General features: G+C 39.7%; 1 protein-coding gene across 4 annotated transcripts in view; it reads left to right on the forward strand.

Annotated features, from left to right (window-relative positions):
• Positions 1–23,217, forward strand: part of LIX1 (limb and CNS expressed 1) — a 49,993-nt gene that overhangs the window by 16,860 nt on the left and 9,916 nt on the right. For all 4 annotated transcript variants that reach the window (XM_027100551.1, XM_027100553.1, XM_027100550.1 and 1 more), the window contains 3 exons: positions 4,341–4,504; positions 18,963–19,103; positions 22,628–22,723. In XM_027100551.1, coding sequence (XP_026956352.1) covers positions 4,355–4,504; positions 18,963–19,103; positions 22,628–22,723 — 387 coding nt within the window. In that variant the 5' untranslated portion in view covers positions 4,341–4,354. The remainder of the gene's footprint in view (positions 1–4,340; positions 4,505–18,962; positions 19,104–22,627; positions 22,724–23,217) is intronic.

Here is a 23,217-nt window from a genome sequence, read left to right on the forward strand (position 1 = left end):
TGGTATATCTGGTTAGATATGAACCAATGCAGCAGTGGCAATATTAACTGAGAAGAAGTGATGACTATCAGAGACATCAGGATATGGAACTGACAAAATCTGGGCATTTATTAGATCTGGAGAGAGGAAATTAAGTTTAAAGTTCCTGTCAGGTTTCTGATTTACATGACTGGGTATATGATTATATCACTTTCTAAATAATTTGGGAAAAGAGTTTATGGAAAAGAAAATGGGTTGAGTCTAGGAATATGTTGAATTTCTGTGACATCCAAATGGAAGTATCTGTTAACAAAGTTGGAGTTACAAGAGAATGTTTTGGGAACTATTGGCATATATTATGGTAGATGGATTCATGGAAATAGGTTCTGTCATTCAAGAACAGTAGAGAGAGAAGCAAGAAAAGACAAGGATAAGGCTCTTGTGCAAATCAACATGAGGGGTGAGCAGAGGAAGAGAAACCCATAAAATAGACAGAAGAAATGATAGAAATACAGAAGAAGAATCAGGGAGAATACTGTCATAAAAGCTTAGGGAGATGAGAGTTTTTAGAAGAAATTGATCAGCTGTGTCAAATGCAGTTAGAGGTCAAGTAAATAAGGACTGAAAGTTAGAATTAGTGATATTTGCCAAGTAGTTTCAGTAGCATAATGTAGAGGAAAGCCAGATTGTTGGTGGGTTAAAAATGAATGGCAGGGGGACTTCCCTGGGTGTCCCGTGGTTAAGACTCTGCGCTTCCAACTCAGGGGGCATGGGTTCCATCCCTGGTCAGGGAACTAAGATCCTGCATGCCACATGGCATGGCCAAAAAAGAAAAAAGAATATTCCCGAGGTTAAGTGTTTCTTTTAATTGATTCATTCATTCATTCATTTATTCATTCATTTGTTGTCTTGAGCATACTTATGGCCACTGAGGAGTGAGTAAAGAAAAAACATTTAAAAATAGGAAGCCAAGAGAATTACTAATAGAACAATGCCCAGAAGAAGCAACACAACTACATTTGAGACTGAAGGAAATAAGGTAGAGCTGGGCACTTGTGCAGATGGGTCACTAGATGTAGGGAGGGACATCACACGCTTGGTGGCTTAAGTTTGTAACGTGAAGGGGAGGATCATTGGCTGGGCACTGAAGGTGCAACTGCAGCTGGCGACTAAACTGTGTTGTGAGGCCTTTCTTCAAATTTGGGTGGTTTTCTTCAGCAGTACTTGACCCTTTGCTTGCCTTTTCTTTGACATTGTCCATGAACCTTGTTGTTGCTACTTCAAAAAAATAAAGGAGCATGTGTTTCATAAATAGAGCATCTTCAGATATACTGATCTTTGAAATTCCAAACAGCATGCTGGCCTTCTTCCCTCTGCACTCCATTCATCTGGTTTTCCAGTCGACACGAGGAGATAGAGATAGAAAGATGGATTGTGTGTGTACACGTACATATGTTGCACTCTTTAGAGGTGATGACATACGTAAGACCATCAAAGAAATCTTCCAAGGTTGCAGAATAAAAAATTTGAAAACTGCTACATTTATTCATGCAGAAATTTTACTTAGTACCCACCTTTGAACTCTTTAATCCACACAGTTTTACGTGCCAAAATTCTTGTGTTCATTTTACCTAGAAGAGCATGAGTCTTCAGCTCCTTACTCCACTTTTCAGCTGAACATCATTCAACAATGAACCAACTTAAAATAGCCGGTTAATGGCCCTTGTTGACTATCAGGGCAACAGACCACTGACTTCAGTTTTAGGCTTCAATCTTCAAGACATCTCTGCTGAATTCTGTAGGTCACGGGCAAATTGAAACACAAATCAGCCCGCTCACAAAATACTTATTTTCCTGGACATGGGAGAGAGAGGAAGTTGGGGAGCAGAAATACAGTTTAGGAAATAAAAGTTCTAATTCTATTTTGGGTTACATCAACTGGTGGAAAATATTACTTCAAATATTTTTGAATGAATGAAAAATGTCTGTAATTACCAAGCTCACCTTGACCACTTAGCATGTATTTTATTGGTTAATTCAATTATCCCCTCTGATAGTCTTATATTTCCCAGTTTCTTTCCCAAAACACAAATTACCCGGTCCTTCTTAAATACTAAAAACTACAGCTCTTAAATATACACAGGCATCCAATTCCCTGGGTGTCTGCAAATTTTCCTGAACTACACCTTGTAAAGCTGGAAGCTGATGGGTGACCTAGGAATGAAGTGAAAGAGCCAGGTGCTCTGGTCAACAGCTTAGAAAGTGGTTGTGCAATGTTTTTGCCTCCAGGTCAAACTCTGTGACTCTCCTGACTTCCTGCAAAATAACAAAACCCAGCATTTTGAAGCACATGTATTCAGAAATATATCAGGAGAATGTCAAAGGGCATAGACACCATATTACAAAAAGAAAGTTTGAAAGAAGAAAAGCTATTCAATCTAGAACCTGAGGAAACCTGAGAGTTGTCTATTTTAGTACACTTTTATACGCAAGTGTGAGATGCCAATTCAAAACGGTTTAAGGTAAAAGCAGATGTGTTGGTTCAGGAGCTTAAGCTATGACATCAGAACTTAGTCTTTCTTTCTCTGTCTCTTGGTTCTACCCTGCTCTATGTTGGCTTTCTTTTCAGCCATGAGTCTCCCTTGCCTGGGCAGCACCATACTTCTCTCCTATAACCCCAGCAACTCTAGTGAAAAAGGAGAATCCAGTCTTCTGACATTTCCAACAAAAGTCCTGGACTCATTGACTCTAAATGACTTGACTTTGGTCTAATCCCCAATCCTCAACCCTGGAGAAGACTTGGTTAAAGGAAAGGTGGTTCTTTAAGGAAAACTTTCGTGCTATTCCTGCAAAGAGGGACAACAAATGCCAGGGAGGCAAAAACAACAGATGTCCTGTACCACCTTCAATTATGTCATGGGTTCTCTTATGAATACGGGGATTAACCTCTATGAAGTCCCAGAAATGAGAAATAGCCCACTTGCATGAACCTTATAGGAAAGCAGATTTCCACACACTCCCCAAAATGACCTTCTTATAGTTAAAACCATTAGCATTTGAAATGGGCTACATCAAGATGTGCCAATTACCCGGTCCTTCCGTGTGTCCAGAATCAGGCCAAATGGGCAGCTGTCAGTGGTATTGTGCAAGGAATTCCTGCATCAAGCGGAGCTTTGCCTGCATGACCTGAAAGGTCTCTTTTGCCTCTACAATTCTATTATCCTTGTTAATTTCCACAATTCAATTTGCAGTACAGGATAAACAAACCAACCTAATTTGATCTGGAACTTCTACAGGCTATCATAGGTCATTTAATCTAAAACACATGGCTGTAGCCATTACTACCTTTTCTGAAGTCATCTAACAGAGGTGGTCCTTAACAAGGTTTCCATGTTATTAGTTTCACTTATGTTTTTTTTTCCCCAGCCTCCTGCTTATTACACAATTGCTTTCATTCTCCTTTGGATTAGGGTGGAAAGGAGCATGAAAGAATTTTCTTCTTTCTGCCTTTCTCCTCTTAAATCTTATAATAGGTGAGTTCCAATTAAAATTACATTGCTTGGGGCTTCCCTGGTGGCGTAGTAGTTAAGAATCCGTCTGCATGCAGGAGACACGGGTTCCAGCCCTGGTGCGGGAAGATCCCACATGCCGTGGAGCAACTAAGCCCGTGCGCCACAACTGCTGAGCCTGCACTCTAGAGCCCGTGAGCCACAACTACTGAGCCCACGTGCCACAACTACTGAAACCTGCACACGTAGAGCCTGCGCTCTGCAACAAGAGTAGTCACCGCAATGAGAAGCCCCTGCACTGCAACAAAGAGTAGCCCCTGCTCGCTGCAACTAGAGAAAGCCCACGCGCGGCAACGAAGACCCAATGCAGCCAAAAATAAAACAAATAAAATAAATAAATTAAAAAAAAATTACACTGCTCATATTTTTACCTTTGAATTTAACTTTCACTTTGCAGGTCCAAGAATCTATGAGAAACAGGAGTGGGAGTCATGGATAACCATAGATCTGGACAAAGTTTATTAAGGAAAATTTTCAAAGAAGGAAGAGTGAGATTTTTAAATTTGTTATCAAAAACTAATTTGTAAATTTAATATACTGCAATGCTGTTAGAATTAGGGTGCCAAACCACTTGAGCCATACTCATGAAAAATAAACACATTTGTGTTAAATAGTATTTGTTTCTTTCACAACTGAAAGCACCCCACACCCCCACCCCACCCAAACATACACATACTCCCTTCTGCTTAAACTGAAAGTGCCTTGTTACACAATCCAACCCGCAAATAAAATGTTCTTTTTGCTAGGGTATGTCCATCCTTAATAACTGATTATATTTCTTGTCTTTTTCAGTGAACGTTGTGTCAATGTTACAGGAATTTTGGGAAAGCAAGCAGCAACAGAGGGCTGCGTTCCCAAGTGAAGGTGTGGTGGTCTACGAGTCGCTGCCGTCTCCTGGACCACCCTTTGTGAGTTATGTGACCCTCCCAGGGGGAAGCTGTTTTGGCAACTTTCAGGTAAGAAGCAACCATAAATTGATCAGTGAAAGCTGATTGAGTTAAAACAGAGTAAGCCCTTTTATAAAATGGTACATTGTAAGTTTTCTTGGGTCTAATGAAAAAAGTTGTGCCACATTCCATTATGTAACAGAAAAATTGGTCAGATGTTCCCATTTTTTTAAATGGGAAGTATTTTTTATTAGAGTGTTGTCCCCTGATATTTCTTTATGGAAAATGAATTTTATAGTATTTTATTTGCCTAACTGCTGCTGCCTTTTCCCTCAAATATTTTAGAATAAATCTTAAAGAACAAAGGAACTTGGGCAAAGTCCTTCCATCAGGGCCCTTCCATCAGTAGAAAGTCTTCACGTTTATGAAATTTGTAATCAAATACTAATCAATCTACTACACACGAAAGCATGAACCTATAGCAAAGGTTGAGGGTCACAGGGCTGGGTTCAGGCACCTATGCCAATCCCAAGTTCTGCCTCTGAATAATCGTAGACCCTTGGGAAATTTATTTAACTTACTGATTTCCCTGATTTTGAGATGGGGAATAATACCCACAGGGTAGGTTGAGAGTCATATGAAATATACATGCAATGTGTTTATCTGATATATAGCAGTTATTCCAAGTATTATTTTGATAATTAGTATAAAGACTCTTCCAGTTGGTTAATTCTTTGTTATGTTTATGATGGGTGTAAAAGATGATACATTTCTAGTTGTACACCTGTTCACACAAAAACATTTGTCTGCATTAACAATCCGTATCTGCTTGTGTGCGTAACAAATACTTATTGAGTGACTAGGAAATATCAAGCACTGGATCAAGTAATGAGGATATGGTCCATACCTTAAGGAAAGAAATGTACAAAAATTATAGTAATTACATAGTAATATTAGAGGGTCAATGAAAGCACAAAAGTTGGAGCTTCTCAATTTACCAGTCACCTTTATAAATACCCCTTTAGTGCAGTAAACTCTCTCTTAATTTTCAATAACTGGCAAAAATCCTTCATTTATAGTTTATGGACAATGTGAAACTCAGAAGCACTCAACTTTCCCTCTTAGCTTTGACAACTAGGAAGCCCAGAGGCAAAATTTCAGTGTATCTCTTTGTAGTATGTCTATAAAACTTACTGTCGTGTAATTTTTAGGACTAACCTCATACTTGATATTATTTATATTTCTAACTTTACTCTCCCTTTGAACTTAGTGTGCCTCACTCGTTTATTTCGTCCTGTTACCATGTATCTGTTTTATATTATTTCAAATCCTTTGTGTGCCTCACTCATTTATTTCGTCCTGTTACCATGTATCTGTTTTATATTATTTCAAATCCTTTGTGGAGTAAGGGGAAGATATAGTTTAATAAATAGACCCACAAACCTATGTCTGCCTAGGGAAGTCAGAAAAGAATTCATGGGAAGCAATCACACACTGAGATGTACAATTGAGGGTGTCTTTGCCAATCAGTAAAGAAGAGATAACATTCTCAGCATAGGGAACAGTGTGTACAGAGGCATGGAACAAGAGAAAACCACAAGAACTTTCAGAATTTGGGGATCCTAAGTGTGTCTGTGACAGGGAAACAGTAGGAGATGATGGTAGGCACTCATATCAAACTATAAGGGGTGTTCATGCTTTGCAAAGAAGAACAGGTTTTATTCTATATAAAATCAAAATCCCTGAAAGATTCTGAGCAGGAGCATGATATATTCAAATGTGTTTCAGAAAGCTTACTCTGACAGTAGCCTGGGGTAATTTTAAAGAACTGCTTTCAAAACTTCTGACACCGCCAGCCAGTGAGGTCTTGCCTTCTACCCTGAGCAGTGGTCAACAGTGGATTTTTACCTCTGACTAATGAAAGTGAACTGTCTGATGAGGATGATTTGAAAATGGCTCTAGAAGCCTTAGAACAGAACTTGATGGAACCCTAGACACTTAGACATGGATGGGGAGCAAGGGAGGGCGAGGAAAGGCAGCAAATGAGGAAAGGATTCCCTAATCCACATGAGTCTGCAGGTCCATCATCGAGCGTTCAAGGTGAAGTCTGCCTACTCATAGAGAGCTCCCATCAGACTTTCCATTCAGGGGAGGCCTCCTAGGAAAACAGAGCTGCTCAGCCACAGAGCAAGGTTTTGCCAGCCACCTAAATGAATCTGGTTTTTTTTTTTTGTCCATGAATGTCAATGGACTAAAGATCACCAAACATGTGAAGAAATCCAAAAGAAAAAAATTTTAAAAAGGCCAAGGCAAGCAAACAAAAGAACAGAAATAATTTAAGCAGCAGAGTATGTAAAAGAGTATTACAATAATTATCTTCAGAAAATTGTGGAAAGATAAGTATCCCTAAAACAGCTAAGAAGAAAGAAACAAGCAGGGAACAGGAAATTTAAAGTGTGATTGCCAAATTAGAACAATAATTAGAACAAATAAAAAATGAGTAAACAGATGAATAGACATAGATCACAGCCAAATTAGTAAAGGATAACAAAGTAAAAAATGAATAGTAAATTTTCTAGAACTTAGAGCAAAAAGACAAAGAGATGGAAAAAGAGGACAGGAGACAGGGGGATAAATCCTGGAGGTAAACATTAATCTAATAAGAGTTCTAGAAAGAGACAAAGGAAATAAGGGGAAGAAATAAGTAACAGAAGCAATTTTCTTTGAGTTAAAGGAAAGCACAAATTTTCATATTGAAATGGCCCACCGTATTCCAAGCAGGATCATGACAAAAAGTCACACAGCTCTGTGGCTGTATGAGACTAAGGGACAGCATTCTGTTTAAAAGATGGATCAAGGGACTTCTGTGCATTGATCTCACTGTTTTTTGGGGTTTTGCTTTGTTTTGTTTTAAGGTAGATTTGATTTATATGTAGGATAGCTATGGGGGAGCTGATATGAAATTGGGCAAAAACTGGCAAACCTGGTCAAAAAAATGAAAAACTATATATTTGAAAAGATAAACAAGAAAGACATTTGTGAGTAAGAAAAAAGAATAAAAAACATACACTACTCTCAGCATGAGAAAGGGGATGTAATCATAGGAGTGTGATATAAAAATACTACATGATCTATTAAAAAAGCATAAAAACTTACATAATATTGACTTTTTTCTGGGAACTCTGTTATCTTTGCAATTCTTCTATAAGTCTAAAGTTATTTCAAAATAAAAAGTAAAAAAGAAAAAAAAATGGCTCCAATGGCTCCCTACTATTTTACCTTCTTATTAAAGTTTGAATTCCTTATTCTGGCAATAAAGACTTTACAACTAGCCCCAACTTTCCCAGCTTTATCTCCTGAATTCTTTTCTGACACTCAGTGCTTCAGCCTGACTGTCCCTCATCCAGGCCTTGACCTCTTCCAGCCACTCCACACTCATACTATGACTGACTCATGAAGTGCTGTTGCCACCTTCTCTTCATGTCTAAACCCTGACTATCTTCCAGGACTTCACTTAGATATCACATTTTCCATGAATTTTCCCTGAAGCTCCCCACTAAAAATCTTTACCTCTTCTGATTTTCCAGTGCAGTTAGTTATCTCTGCTTCTCTTCCAGTATTTCATGTTTTTTACCTTATGCTACAGCTACTTATGTGCATGTTCTGTCCCTATAATAAAATGTAAGGGCCTCAGGGACAGAGTCTGTATCTTTATATCCCTAAGATGCCAAGTACTGGGCCTTGCATATAGTAAGTGCCTAATAAATGTTGTTGAATGAATAGCTAAATGATGAATAACAAATCCGAAGAATCAATGAAGTTTATATATGTCCTTTTTAAAAAAAAATAATCACTATTGACAGATATACAAAACAATATATACTATTACATACAACATAATATATCAACTAAGGTATTTCACCTCACTCTGCAAGATGGTGGGCTAGGAAGGAAAAATCAGTAACATTAAAATCAGCTGATATTATTATGTTCATATCTGTGATTAAAGTTTTGAAAGTGGATTAATTTGAAACTATTGATTTAAAAAAACCTTCTAATTCTCTCTGAATTTCGTTTATGCAAAATAACTTTCCCTCCACCCTATACCCATGATCTCGGATAACCAACATTTGGCCATACACACCCATGCATTATGTTTGTTCATATGTAATAACTACATTCATTATAATGTACTTAGAATATAATGCTTTTGACAGATCAGTAAATAGATCTAGAGGATATGAGTCTAAGAAATTCTAATGTTCTTGTTTTTGTTTTTGCTTCCTTGAGAATTATGAATTTCCCTATTGTCTCATAAATTTCTACTCCAAATGATAAGACATCCCGTATGTAGTAAATTTACCATCCTCCTTATAGTCTCTAAAAAATAGAAAACAAAATTTAAAAAGCTGAACTCTTCAGCAGGTAAGCCTCTTGGTGATTTCTCTGATCATTTCAGGGTTTCCTTTTCCTTATGTTTAAATCATCATATTTTAAGGTTCTCAGGAGGATTGTTAACATCCTTGCTTTAAAAGATCCAGAATTTCCTGAATCAAATATGTTTTGAAAATGTCTTTGGGTGATTGGCTGCCAAATCTTAACCTATTTGGCTCCCCAAAATGTGATTTGAGAAAGGAAGGGAAAAAAAAAGAAAGAATATTTCTCCTAAAGCAATGTCCTTACACTTTTCATGGTCAGTTCAGAAACTGTCTTCAGTGGTTTCAACTAAACCGTCTAAATGTTATTTTTACCATATAACATTTTATCATATTTTTGCCAGCAGTTGGCCTTAAGAACCTACATGCTCATTCCTGCAATGCCTTTCACGTAATCAAATGTCACCCTTGTGCATTGCAAATCATTTCATGATGGATTATTAATGCCAAGACCATGTGCTGGGACATGGAGAAACCATTATGCCAGCAGTAGCCTTCTTACTGAGCCGTGGACGTCACCTCCAACAGTGCCAAGTAATTGAAAATACTTGAAGTGGAGTATGGGACTGGACTGCCAGATTAATCCTTCTGGTTCATGAAAGCTGTAAGAGATTATGCTCATTCATTCTTTAGAAAAGTGGTACTCAGACTGAGCTTTAGTTTTCTGATTAATCAAAGGAAAGCAGTCAAAAGGCTCTGGTGGACACAAACCACTGGTTTTATGCAAAGAAACCTCCCACTGAAGTAAATGGGAGGCTTGTGTCCAAGAAGACTAATTAAAGAATTTTCAGTTAGTTTTGACGCCACAACCCCAAAAAAACAGAGAGCCAGAGGGAAAGAAAGCAGCCATAACCCTGCCTTTTAACTGTGCCTTCACAAACTACTTCAGTATAGAAAAAGAGAAGTGAAAATATGATTCATTTTTGAATTTCTAAACGATAAATAAAATGATCTACTGTTATAAAATTATTTGTCTTTTAGAAAGTTATACTGAAACACATTAGTGCTTATTGTGTCTTTTATAAAAGAAACTATCTTCTAAGGCATTAAGTAGAAATTCATGCATCTTGGGTGTATTTTCTCTATGCCATTTTTGTCTAGGCAGTTAATCCTTCCCTAGCCCCATATCATGACCATGAAAACTTGCAGTAATTTCCATTTTTTACAATAAGAGCAACACAAGGGCCATCAGATCAACGTTTGGCTCCCCTCTTGATGAACTCAGAAGGAAAGCCACTCATTGTTTCAGCAGCTGTTTTTGTTTCCAAATCCAAAAGGGGGAACTTAATTGAGTATTTTCTCTTATTTTATATTTTGATTAAAAGATCTGTGATTCAAGTTTTGTTTTCAAGCCAGTGATGTTGTCTTCCATATAGTCTGCTAGAATGATTTGGATTAATGTATTTTACTCTTATTTGGAATAAAAAGTAAAACTTCTTTGAGTGTAGTACTACATCATGTGATTATGTGCAAAAGTTACGATTGAATAAAAAATGTATCACCTGGCTAAAACATTGATGTGATAGCTCGATTTATTTGAAATGTAGAACACTCATTCAATGAGATGTCATACTTTTTTTCACGTATTTTGTTATTGTTAAAATTGCTTTACAGAAAAACAGGTGGTAAACACTGGGGTCAGGTACTTAGGCTGTTTGTATCATGCCAGGTGCTGTGTGAAATTGAGATGTTTAATATTTCCAGAGGCAAGCTGTTGATTGATTTTTTTTTTTTTTTCATTTCCAACCAGTATTTGGCATTGTGTAACAGGGTCACACAGTTGGGAGGTATGAGAGGGAACACTCAGAGCAGATGAGTTTCTTCCAAAGCTCTGTCTCTGAAAGGCCTTCCATTTTTATGCCACTTGGTTTTCAGACCAAAGCCTTTGCCTGTGAAGACACCTGGAAAAACTACTTTTCCAAGGTACATACTACCTAAAAGGATAGGGGTTTTGTTTTAGTCACTTTTAAGGCAGTAAGCACACTTCACCTTTATTATCAGATATAAAACACATGTTTTATACTTTCATGCATTGCATGATTCTTCTTCTCAAAGTCCAGGGAATTAAAAGTATATTTAAATCACAATAGAGTAAGTTTATAAAATTAAGTTTTTCCCGAGAGAGAAGGACTAAGAGAAAATTTGATTAATTCATAGACTTGGCTAAATGGAATTGTAATGCTGTCTTTTTTACCGATTATTAAATAAGGTCTAGCCTTAACATTCCATGCTCCAAAGAGAGATTTAGTTCCTGCCGTAAAATTGAGACTACTGCCTTGCACTAATGCTGTTTTAATGCCAACTATTACTGTTTGAAATCAACCATGACCTCTTCTCTGTCTCTAGAGTTGTATACCTTGATGCAGATGCACAACATGCTATGCAATGTAACTTAACTTCTAAAGGAGGTATTTCCTGGTAGAAATCTCCATAGGAAAGCATCCTGTTTTGCAACTAATGAGACTCAAAGATAGGAAGGTTAGTTATAACCCCTTCCCATTTGAAAGTCATATGTCAGCTAATGATCAGGCTTTCATGGCTTGCCCGTGAAACTGGAAGTGCATATTGTTTTAATGAGACCTAGTTATTCTCCAGAACACTTTGCTAACTTTACTTTTTTTTAATCAAGCAAAGTGAATAGAGATATTCACATATTGTTGTTTCAAATAGAACAGCAGCATATAGTGAAAGGAATGCTTAGGAAAAGTCTCCCTGGTAAATAGACTTGGGACAATCTCCAGGGGAGTCCCCCAGCCTCAGCTGATAAACTTTAGGAAGATGCTCACTGTCTCACAAGCTGCTGAATGAGGAAGAAAGTTTCCCCACCCTACCCCCCCATCCCTCTCCGTGCAGAGCCAAGTCCTTTTACATCAAAGCAACTATAAAAATAAACCAAAACTTTGAGCCCTGATCAATTCATCTTGTCTTCACCTTAAGTTGAAAAAAGAATAAGAAGAAAAGAAAAAAGGGAAAAGAAAAAAACCTCAAGGAGCAAAACAACATGGTTTTGTAATAGTTACCAGGGACCTTGGTCTAGGTATGTGTGTAGAATAGCATTTGTGGCAGAGGTAAACGAGGAGGAGGCCAGGTGGTTTGTATTATAAAAATAACATTCTGACCCACCATGTGCATGAAACGTTTCTTTCAGTTGACAGGAACTGGTGAGTTTTCTCTGAAAATTGGACTCCCAGACCAGTCCCCTCCCCCATACCTAGCAAAGACCCCCATTCCCAGCACACACAGAGCTCCAAATTGTTCCCAATGTATTTGCAGCCAGCCTGACCTACAGAGAAAGAGACATGATATTAACTTGGGTGACTGAGTCTCAACGGTTGCCCTTTTTCACATCACCGTCTGGAAGGGAAAAAAATGCTAATATATCTACGAATAGATAAATTGAAACACATGCAAATGTTCATGCTTAGACCGGGGCAGTCAAGGTCTTAAAGAATTGAAAAGGGGACAATTAGTATCAGGGCCTGGTTTGTGGCATTCTTTGTGCTGATGGCTTGCTGTCAGGATGAAACTGAGGTGTTGGTGACACTGACCAGAGCTGGCAGGTCTTACACACAAACTCTGCAAGTCAATTGCTGAGACTTGCACTCTGAGTCACAAAAGCAAAACACTCCCAACCACCTGAATGACAGACTTGACAGCCTAAAGGATCTGGGCAAGAATTCTCACCTCGCACAGAGTCAGTTTATTTGGTTTTGCCACCTGCGAAGTCCCAGCTTGGGAGAGCCCCTTGGGTCCCATGGGCGATTGATCAAATGCCACCTAAATAATACTGACCTGCCCTTGGCCCCAGGGAGGATGGCATCTTCAGCTTTGAGTTTGCATGTGGATAAAATCTGTCAAATGTATAATACATGACAGGTCTTATTCCAAAAACCTTGCTCCTTACAGAGCACTTTTCAACTCCTCGGCTACCATTGGTAGACACAGAATAAAGTGTACCTAACTCAGTTTTATACATTTAGGATCTGCAGACCTTTATTTTTCTTGATGTCTTTAATATGCAAGTATAAAAAATTCTAAGAAGTCTGTTGTTTGTTTAAGATGGAGAAACGTCACTTATATTGATTTCTTTCCACATGCTTTCGTAAAGAAAACACTGTAGTTGGGATGTATGGACAGAAAAATCTTAGGGTCCAGAAACAGTCACTCAACACATGTTCTAATACAAAGCAAGGGAAAAACTATCAATAAAATGAGGACTACCAGGACAGTTACTGTTCAGAGTATAAATTGTGTCATCCTGGCTAGAAAATGTTTCTGTGAACAGTAACACACTTATAATAATTTCAATTTTTATTGTGATCAATAATTAACAATAAAACTAGTATCTTACTAGGCATTTCTATGTTTACAACATGTACGTGGCTACCAAAATTTTATTTCAATTAATTTAAGAATTTCCGTACATCCTAAAAAATGGATTAGCCACTATTTTATTTCAGGACAGCCTACTGACCCACAAATTATTCTTGGTTTAATCTTTCTGTTGCATAGTGTGACACATAGAAAATTATCATGGAAGAAATAAAAACTGCTGAGCAAAAAGGCAAATTGAGACCTCAGTTAAGTTAGAAGTACTTACATACTTCCTAAGGGCCTACTTTTAGAAGAACAGTTGTAAAGGATTTTTTTTTTTCAACCTGAATGCTGCTGTCCTTGACTTTTGTGTAGAAGTAATTTCTCTAGTGAGAAATTAGCATGTTTGATGTTAGCAGAGGTAGATATACCGTTGTGATATTGTGATTTATAATAACGTATATGCGGTCTGATTCCCTGCCAACAGCCCCTGAAACCCCTGGGACTTCCTAAGTGATAGGAGTGATAAAGGTATCTTTTGTTATTTATAACAAATAAAGGGCTATACCACACCTGAGTTTATGTTAATGAGGTGACTTTTGGGGAAGCTCCTAGAGATGGGGCCTGGTTTCTTATGACAGTTTCTTATGACAGTTTCTTATGACAGTGCACTGCTTCTTCCTTGGCCTTTTCTTCTAAAAGAAGTTGAGTTCATCATGTGGGAATGGGAGGAGATACCCTTGGTGTCTTATGTCAAAATGACCCATGGAATATCAAAGTTGGAGCTTGGGCTAAAGTACTATCTGTACTGATCTGGGGGATGCTGGGAGACTTCAGCCCAATTATATATCTTCTCTATCCCAAGGTGGGTGACCATTTCTGTGACAAGCAGATTAGTATCGTGGTTAAAAATCTGGGATTTCAAGTCAGACAGACATGGGGTTTAATCTTGTTTTGGTAACTTTTTAAGTTGTATGACCTTAGGATATGTAACCTCTGTTTTTCTTGTGGGTGGAATAAGGATAACAAAACCAACTTCATAGGATTGTGGTAATAACTAAATGTGACAATTGACATAAGCTGCTTAGCTCAGCACCCAGCATATAGAGTCAGCGATGAGGATTACTGTTAGTGAGCTCTCCCTCAAGGGTGGGCTGAGGGAGTTCCCAATTGCCTGATGTGAGCAAAGCCTTTGTATTAGCTGTCTATGTCTGGGTAACAAATTACTGCAAAATTTATCATTGTCTCACACAGTTTCTGAGGATCAGGAATCTAGAAGCAGCTTAGTTGGGTAGTTCTGGCTCAGGGTGTCCCAGAGGTTTCAGTCAAGCCATCAGCTGGCGCTAGAGTCATCTGAAGGCTTGATCAGATCTGAGGGATCAGCTTCCAATCACACTCAGAAGGCTGTTGGCAGAAGGCGTTAGTTAGTTCCTTACCACGTGTGCGTTTCAGTAGGACTGCTCAAAACATGCCAGCTGACTCTTCCCAGAGAGAAAGCAACTGTGACCAAGATGGAAGCCACAAGCTCTTTTATAACCTAATTTAAAAAGTGACATACCTTAGCTTCTGCCATATTCTATTGGTTGCACACACCAAACCTGTACAGTATGGGAGGGGACTGCACAAGTGTGTGAATACCAGGAGGCAGAGATCACTGGGGGTTATCTCAGAGGCTGGATACCACCACCTTTAAATGGTTTTCCTAAGCAATGCCACAGATGCTCTTTTTTTTTTGGCTTTAATTTTAGAGTTGAGAGGCTTTGAAATGATTATAGTGTTTTATAATCTACCAGCAAATGAAAGGCATCCAAGCCTCGAGATAAATGTCTGAGTGGGGTCTGCTAGCCACTTGAAAAGCATGTGTCTCCACATACCAAAGAAATCCACAGCTGACTTTAGTAAAATCTTGACTGTTAAATATTCCAGCTCTGTACTTTCACAAAGTGCAAAGGACAGAAGTTGTCTCTCTATATTAACAAGTAAGAATGGTTAGCGGATAAGGCATGGTTTACAAGTCTGTATTTATGATTGGGGTCTGGCTGAAAAACAGCAAGAATAAACCATACAACCTGGGAAGTCTAATTCCAGCAGGAAGTTGCTTTGAAATAACATCATACTTCATTCACTCCCCAACTGATGTCTTTGACGACCAGTTTGGACACATCAATAAAACGTCCTGTCACTTACCATATTTTATTTTCTTGCAGCATTTCCCACTGTTGGATGGTAACTCTAACAGTGCCTGTTCTTACAGCAGAATCCACGCTCTGATTTAGATTTGCCAAGTAGATTGCTTTTAGCTAAATTTCTTGTCCAAGCACAGGTCCTTATGGTTCGAGAGTTCCCATTAAAAGATCCCTAAAGAAAAATATACAGCTTTACTGGCTTGGATTTGTAGCTCCAAAATTTAAAAGAAAGCGGCTGGTTAACATTATAGACATTTTGAAGTACTTGTCTTTCAGAAATGCAAAAAACAATAGCAAGAAAAGCCTTTGATGGCTCAGAATTTATTTTATTTTATGTACTTATTAATTGGTACACTTTCTCCCCCATTTTAACCAAAGATCCTGTACATTGAAACAATAAAATAAGTAAAGACATGTGTCTGCTTTAAAATCTCGAAATTGGTTAAGTCTCATAGTCCTCTTCCATGCTTTCTGGGTAGAGGCTCTTTCTGTTCTCTCAGCCCTGCAGCACTTTGATCTCAGAAGCAGTGCCATTTGGTTGTAAATGTATGTGGCGCCTTTGATCTAGTACTTAGCTGGTCTTATTTAAAATAGATAGCTTCTTTTATCTAAGTAGTGTTTACTAGGTCTCTCTCTATGAAAGATGGTTTAAATTGCTATTATTTAGATAGAAAGTTATATAAAGTTTCTTAAGAGTGCCCAGATCTGAATCTAATTCTCTAAATTCTAAAACCCCAATGGCATTATTATAGATTACATACAGCAAATTCCTGTTAAAATGAGCTGCTTTTACAGATGTCAGGTAATATTTGCAAAAACTTTGTTTGCTTTTTAACAGGGAACTGATTTTCCAAAGAATAAGAAACATATCCTACACTCAGGCAAAAATAGTACTCTCAGAGTGTCTGAACTTGATGGCCAATTTTCCCTCTGAAATTCACATATTAGTATATTTTTATGTTACTGGGTTATGAATACTATAAAGTGTATATTGAAATGGGACTTTTTAAAGTAATAAGTATATATCTTGAATTCTTTTCTTTAAGAGGATTTCTTGAATATTTTGTCAGGCGCATTAGTGTTTGAATTTCCTAGGCTGCATTCAGTTATTCATTCAACAAACTATGTTGCAGGTGCAAAGATGCAGAGATGATTAAGTCACAGACTCTGCCCTTAAGTTGCTCACAGTCTGGGGTCAACGGGCAGAGCACTAGTAGACAATTACACAATAGTGTGGTGTGTGCCTCTTATGGATGCTGGTCCTTCCAGCCTGCAGTTGGGACTGGTCAGGGAAGGCTTCCTGGAAGAGGTGGCACCCAAGCTTCAGTTAGACTGCTGACTCAGAACTCAATGTCCTGTAAATTCCCAGCCAAGTCCATAATGCAAAGACAATCTATCTGCCTAACTCCTCTGATCCCCCCAACCCTGGTTTAATGCAGGTGGCCTAAACCTTGAGAAAGGTCTTGAAGGGCACTGCTGCCTGAAGCTACCCCAAAGCCTTCTAGCTTGTCATTAAACACTAAGGAGAAAAAGCCCAAACCACCTTTCACATACATATTTAGAAATTTAGCTCCATTCTTCATTTAAAGGAAATATTGGAAATCTCTTTGTGTTGCTTAAGTTAAAATAGCTGCCTTTAATTGTTCTGTTAGGCTCCTGACACATGTTTTCTCCCTCCTCCTTGGTGTCGTGTTCCTACCATTTCAGAAGTCTTGTCATTACTTTGCTCACGTACTAACCATACATGAGCATTCCAAGAACTGACCCTGGGAGTAAGCACTCTGGAGGATGCTCAAGAAGTATATAAGGGGCACTTGCCAGGCCTGGAGGTTGGGGGAAGGGCAAGAAGAGGTAATCCATAGTCACATACAGGATCATTGCACTAATAGTCACAACTGTTCTAGGGAGGTCACAGGGGGCATATCAGAGGGCGCCAGGGCCTGACCTCAGGGGACTCATACTGGGTCTGTGGAGATGGAGAAGAGAGGGGGCCTCTGGAGGACATGAGCACATGAGTTTGGAGTGTTCTTGGATCAGTGCAGGGATGGTCAGCATGGGGCAGGTGAGGTAGAGGCAGGAATGTGCTAAAAGCAAACTGGAAGGGTTTGGCTTTTTCCCAGTGGTGCTATGAAGCCCTTGAGGCACAAAACTGCAAAATGAAGTGGGGTCTTTGGTACTTTCCCTCTTCTTTGATGTCAGTAACCAAGCACTACTGATTCTGAGAATCTTGCATTCTAGGCAGTGGCCACCTTGGAGACCAGAGAGCCTAGCCTTCCCATTTGCCCAGTGAGGAAATAAGCTCCAAAGAACAAGCAGCCCAGGTCTCACAGTCACTGAATGGCAGAGGCAAGGGTGTCTGGCCATCCTGTTGACCAGGACCCAGGCCTGGGCTTCTCTTCCTGGGGCTTGTTTCCCACTAGGAGTCCTGGAGTAAGACATTAGGACATTAGACAGTTCCTAGGAGCCTGTAGGAGAGAGCCATCACACCCTGGGGTCCTCCAACATGTGTGATCTCCAGGGACAGTGCAGTTCTCATAGGGCTTCACCCTCTATCTGGACCCAGGGTCCACACCAAACCAGAACTTGAATAAGAGGAGTTGGTAAGAAAAGAGACAGAGAGGACAGGAAAGAATCAGGTTAAATTGAGCAGACCCGTGTGAGCCACAGGAAGGCCAGGCTAAGAGGATGGAGAGCAGTATTAAATTGGGGAAAAATGAATTTTTTTGTGTGAGTTACTAATCATAGGCTACCTATGGCCCCTAACTTCAGGAAAGCCAAACTTCCTGTCCCACCCAAACTGTGTGGATTGAGAGCAAGGTAGAAAAGGTGGTCCTCAAGAAAATCAGGGAACTATTATTAGAAGGAGGGTGAGGAATAAATGCTGAAAAAGCAAAAACAGTAGATTTTGACAGCAGCCCCTTTGTCCTAACCTGAAGGTTAAAAAGTATAAGCCTGAGATGTTCTCATAGAGTGTGGCCGTGTGCTGGGTATTCTCACTTCTTTCTCTATATTAACTAATTGAGCCTATCTTCAACCCTGTAACACAGGGACTACTATTATTCCCATTTACAGAGGAGGCAATTGAGGCACAGAAAGACTAATTTGTCCACAGTCTTTCAGCTAGTAAGTCCCAGAGCTGGGATCTGAACCCAAGGAGTCTGACTCCAGAACCTGTGTTTTTAATTATTGTGTTAAAAGTGTCTCCCATTTTCCTTCCTTCCTTACTTTTTTTCTCTGTGAAATAAGGATTTGAGGAAGGACCTGATAATGAATGTAATCACCTAGCACAGAATAGTAGCCATCATTTTTTTTGTTATTATTTATTAACAGAGTATGAAAGCATCTGGTGCGTAGTAGACATTCAACGACTGTGAAATAAGACAAAAACATTTGAAGACTAACCAAGACATTTGCCTGGGCTCTAGGGCTGAAAGAAAATCTGCATGATCTTCAGGGGATTAGCCATGGGTATGGAGGAATAGCTGCAGACAGTAAATGTATAAATAGAAATGTCCAGAGACCCATTGAGATGGGGCGAAATGGTGAGATGCTGAATTCTTTAATGACTCCTTTTCTCCTTCCCTTCTTAAGTGCTGCTTAAGTAGAGCTGAGGCCAGACGCGATGCAGCTAAAGTGGCCCTAATCAACTCCCTCTTCAATGAGCTGCCCTCTCGCAGGATCACCAAGGAATTCATTATGGAGAGTGTGCAGGAAGCAGTTGCCTCCACTAGTGTGAGTACCCACCAGGGAAGGGAAAAGCTGGCTATATTGAGAGTACGGAGCCATTTGAATCTTGGGAGATGCTAATGTGAATGAGTTCTTTAAGAATTGTGCAGGTACTGCTGGTGGGAATGTGAATTGGTACAGCCACTATGGAGAACAGTATGGAGGTTCCTTAAAAAACTACAAATAGAACTACCATATGACCCAGCAATCCCACTACTGGGCATATACCCTGAGAAAACCATAATTCAAAAAGAGTCATGTACCAACATGTTCATTGCAGCTCTATTTACAATAGCCAGGAGATGGAAACAACCTAAGTGTCCATCATCAGATGAATGGATAAAGAAGATGTGGCACATATATACAATGGAATATTACTCAGCCATAAAAAGAAACTAAATTGAGCTATTTGTAATGAGGTGGATGGACCTAGAGTCTGTCATACAGAGTGAAGTAAGTCAGAAAGAGAAAGACAAATACCATATGCTAACACATATATATGGAATTTAAGAAAAAAAAAAGGTCATGAAGAACCTAGGGGTAAGACGGGAATAAAGACACAGACCTACTAGAGAATGGACTTGAGGATATGGGGAGGGGGAAGGGTAAGCTGTGACAAAGCGAGAGAGTGGCATGGACATATATACACTACCAAATGTAAGGTAGATAGCTAGTGGGAAGCAGCTGCATAGCACAGGGAGATCAGCTCGGTGCTTTGTGACCACCTAGAGGGGTGGGATAGGGAGGGTGGGAGGGAGGGAGACGCAAGAAGGAAGAGATATGGGAACATATGTATATGTGTAACTGATTCACTTTGTTATAAGGCAGAAACTAACACACCACTGTAAAGCAATTATACTCCAATAAAGATGTAAAAAAAAAAAAGAATTGTGCAGGTTTTGGGCTTCCCTGGTGGCACAGTGGTTAAGAATCCACCTGCCAATGCAGGGGACACAGGCTCAATCCCTGGCCTGGGAAGATCCCACATGCCACAGAGCAACTAAGCCTGTGCGCCACAACTACTGAGCCTGCGCACCACAACTACTGAGCCCACGTGCCACAACTACTGAAGCCCCCGTGCCTAGAGCCCGTGCTCTGCAACAAGAGAAGCCACCGCAATGAGAAGCCTGCACACTGCAACGAAGAGTAGCCCGCCGCTCGCCGCAACTAGAAAAAGCCCACGTGCAGCAACGAAGACCCAACGCAGCCAAAAATAAATTAATTTAAAAAAGAATTGTGCAGGTTTTATCTTTAACCCATTAAATCATTAATTTTCAGCAGAAAGAACACTTGGACTGGAAATCATGAAATTGGAGGTGGCTCCCTATTCCATGTCTCAGTAATATTCCTTAGCCTCCCTGGATTAATCACAATTAATCAAGCTTTAAATCAAGGTGGATCAAATTATCCACCTTGATTTGTTTATTTGAATGTTTGCTGTTTTAGGAGCATAGATTCTTGTAGGGCCTGAGAACGCATGCCATTGAATACTGCTTTAACCTAGAGATAAAGAAGCTCAATTTTTCCCAAACTTGACGAATCATAAAAATTATCTGAAGTGCTTATTAAAAGTGCCAATTTCCCAGCCAGTGTGAGGTCCTTCAATCTATGTTTTTAAGGAAACAGACTGCTTCGATATGGGAAAAGCCATATGCCCAATATTTGTTAGCTGTTAGAATTACCATGCTTAATATCAACTACTTTTTTCAGAGAGCTTTGGAAATCTCTGTAATGGATGTAATTAAATACAAAGTGCTTTGAGAGCCAAAAACTCTGTCTTAGAAATTTAGATAGGACATTTTCTCGGCAGTCTAGGAGTACAGTAGATGATTTGCCCCATGAATTTTTGGTGCTTTTGATCCTCGTACCTCCAAATTATAAACCATTTTAACCATGGAGGAAACCTTGGGTCTCAACTGGGGCAGGTGTCGCCCTGTGTGTCCTTCAAGTGCAGAAACTTGGCATTACCAAAGGGATTAGCCACCTCCTAGCTTCGCCTTTAGCATGGATCAACGCCATCTGAGATTTTCATTCTCTGATTCCCTTAATCTGACTATAAAGGTTCTGTCATTCTGGAGAAGCTACTGATAATGAAGGTGACATTATCACACTAGCTGTGACCTTTTTGCTGCTTTCCCCCCTCATAAATGCTCTTATCATGCAGAAGAGAGATAAGGGGAGAGGCGGGGACTGAGAGTGGTTGTCCTGGCAGGGAGACCTCAGGGAGCTCTGGTCTATATCTGCTCTGAGGATGAAAGGAAGCCTTTATTTTCCTGCCCTGTAAATTTCAAGTGCCTTTGAGGAAGAGAAGTTAGGAAAATGATGCCTGATTTATATGTGTGGAATTTACTCAGGAGCAGGGAGGTGCCCTCAGTGTAAATGTAATTTATCATTTTTTCATGGAAATTTCTAAGGAAGGAGAATATATATGGTTTGCAGGCTTCTGGATGGATTTCCTCTGGGATATTTAAAAAGCCAACATAAATATTTCAGCAGTAGTGTGTTAATGTTATTGCATTCAAAAGCTATAAATTTGCTGCTATCTGATGCGGGCAGTTGTTTGTTCAGTCTCACAAAGCCGTTGCCCACCTTCCCAGGAATCCAAGGCCATGGGATATTGAAGCGCAGGCCCCAATGCCATTCCTGAGTTCATGTCAGCTTCTTTAATGCCACTCCCCCTAACCAAATTGAAGGGGAATTTCATTTCTTCCCATCACTCACCCACCTTGTTTCCTAAAGATTAAGTGGTCCAAAAGTGAAAAACTACAAACCAAAATCCATGTCTCCAGGCCGAACACCAGCATATTATGAAAAACTCCCATTAAGAATCATGGGGGTGGGCTTCTCTGGTGGCGCAGTGGTTGGGAGTCTGCCTGCTGATGCAGGGGACACGGGTTTGTGCCCCAGTCCGGGAGGATCTCACATGCCGCGGAGTGGCTGGGCCCGTGGGCCATGGCCACTGGGCCTGTGCGTCCGGAGCCTGTGCTCCGCAAGGGGAGGGGCCATGGCAGTGAGAAGCCCGCGTACCACAAAAAAAAAAAAAAAAGAATCATGGTGGTAAAATATGAATGGTCCATACAACTGGAGATTTTTTCCCTGTTAGTTACATAATTTGCTTGGTGACCACTGGAATCTTACAGAGCAAGTCAGCATTTCAAGATTTCGATAATGGATGAAAGCAGCCTTGGAGAACAACTGCTCAAACATTAATGCCACCACAAACAAAAACTCTGTGGAGAGATACAGGAATTTCTGCTTTGGGATACTTATTCTTTTTGAGTATATAATCAGTTAACATTCTAATCAAAAGCTAGATTCAAGTTGATTACAAAATCCTCTTAACTATGAGTGATGGTGAGAGTAAGGATTTTATCCCAAATCAACTGGAGATGGTTGTAGTGTTGTAGGATGCACCCCTTTAGGATTAGGACAATAGAAGGCTCACTGTGAGGCCACAGAATTAATTCATGACCACCCAAAGAAGAGGAGGAAAAACCCACGATATTTTCCTTTTCTGCTTACTTCCCAAGGGCACTTTGGATGACGCGGACGACCCCAGCACCAGCATTGGAGCCTACCACTACATGCTGGAGTCAAACATGGGGAAGACCATGCTGGAATTTCAGGTACCTGCTTCCTTCCACATATTTGTTTTGCTATACAACCCCCAGAAGCCTGGGGGAATGCCACTCATCACTAACGGCCCCCGTCCCAATAATCTACTCTGTTTTTGTTTTGGTCATTTTAATTGAACCCTGCTAGAATCCAGCACTGTGCTCCCTTTTAGCCGTACCTCAGGAGGCTAAAACAAAAAAGCAAACAGGCACAATCTTTGCTTTCTTAAAGGAAAGTAAAAGACTTAAGCTAAGAAACAGGCGGGGAACATTACAGTCTTATGACCCTATTAACATTTTACCAGCTTTTCAGTATAAAGCTCCCCCTTAAACCAAATCAAACAGTTTGAAGTGTTGGTTGTGACCATTTGGTTCTTAATTTTCAGAAGTCATGGATGAAGGTGCCTGCAATGTATATTAAACAATTTTCCCCTCAGTTATGGTATTTCTGTTAAACAAGACTGCCATCTCCTATTGTTAACTAAATCAAAACATTTAGCAACCTG

The sequence above is a fragment of the Aethalodelphis obliquidens genome, unplaced genomic scaffold (assembly GCF_003676395.1).
Source record: "Aethalodelphis obliquidens isolate GAN/ISIS:26980383/991018 unplaced genomic scaffold, ASM367639v1 scaffold4, whole genome shotgun sequence".
Classification (NCBI taxonomy): Eukaryota; Metazoa; Chordata; class Mammalia; order Artiodactyla; family Delphinidae; genus Aethalodelphis; species Aethalodelphis obliquidens.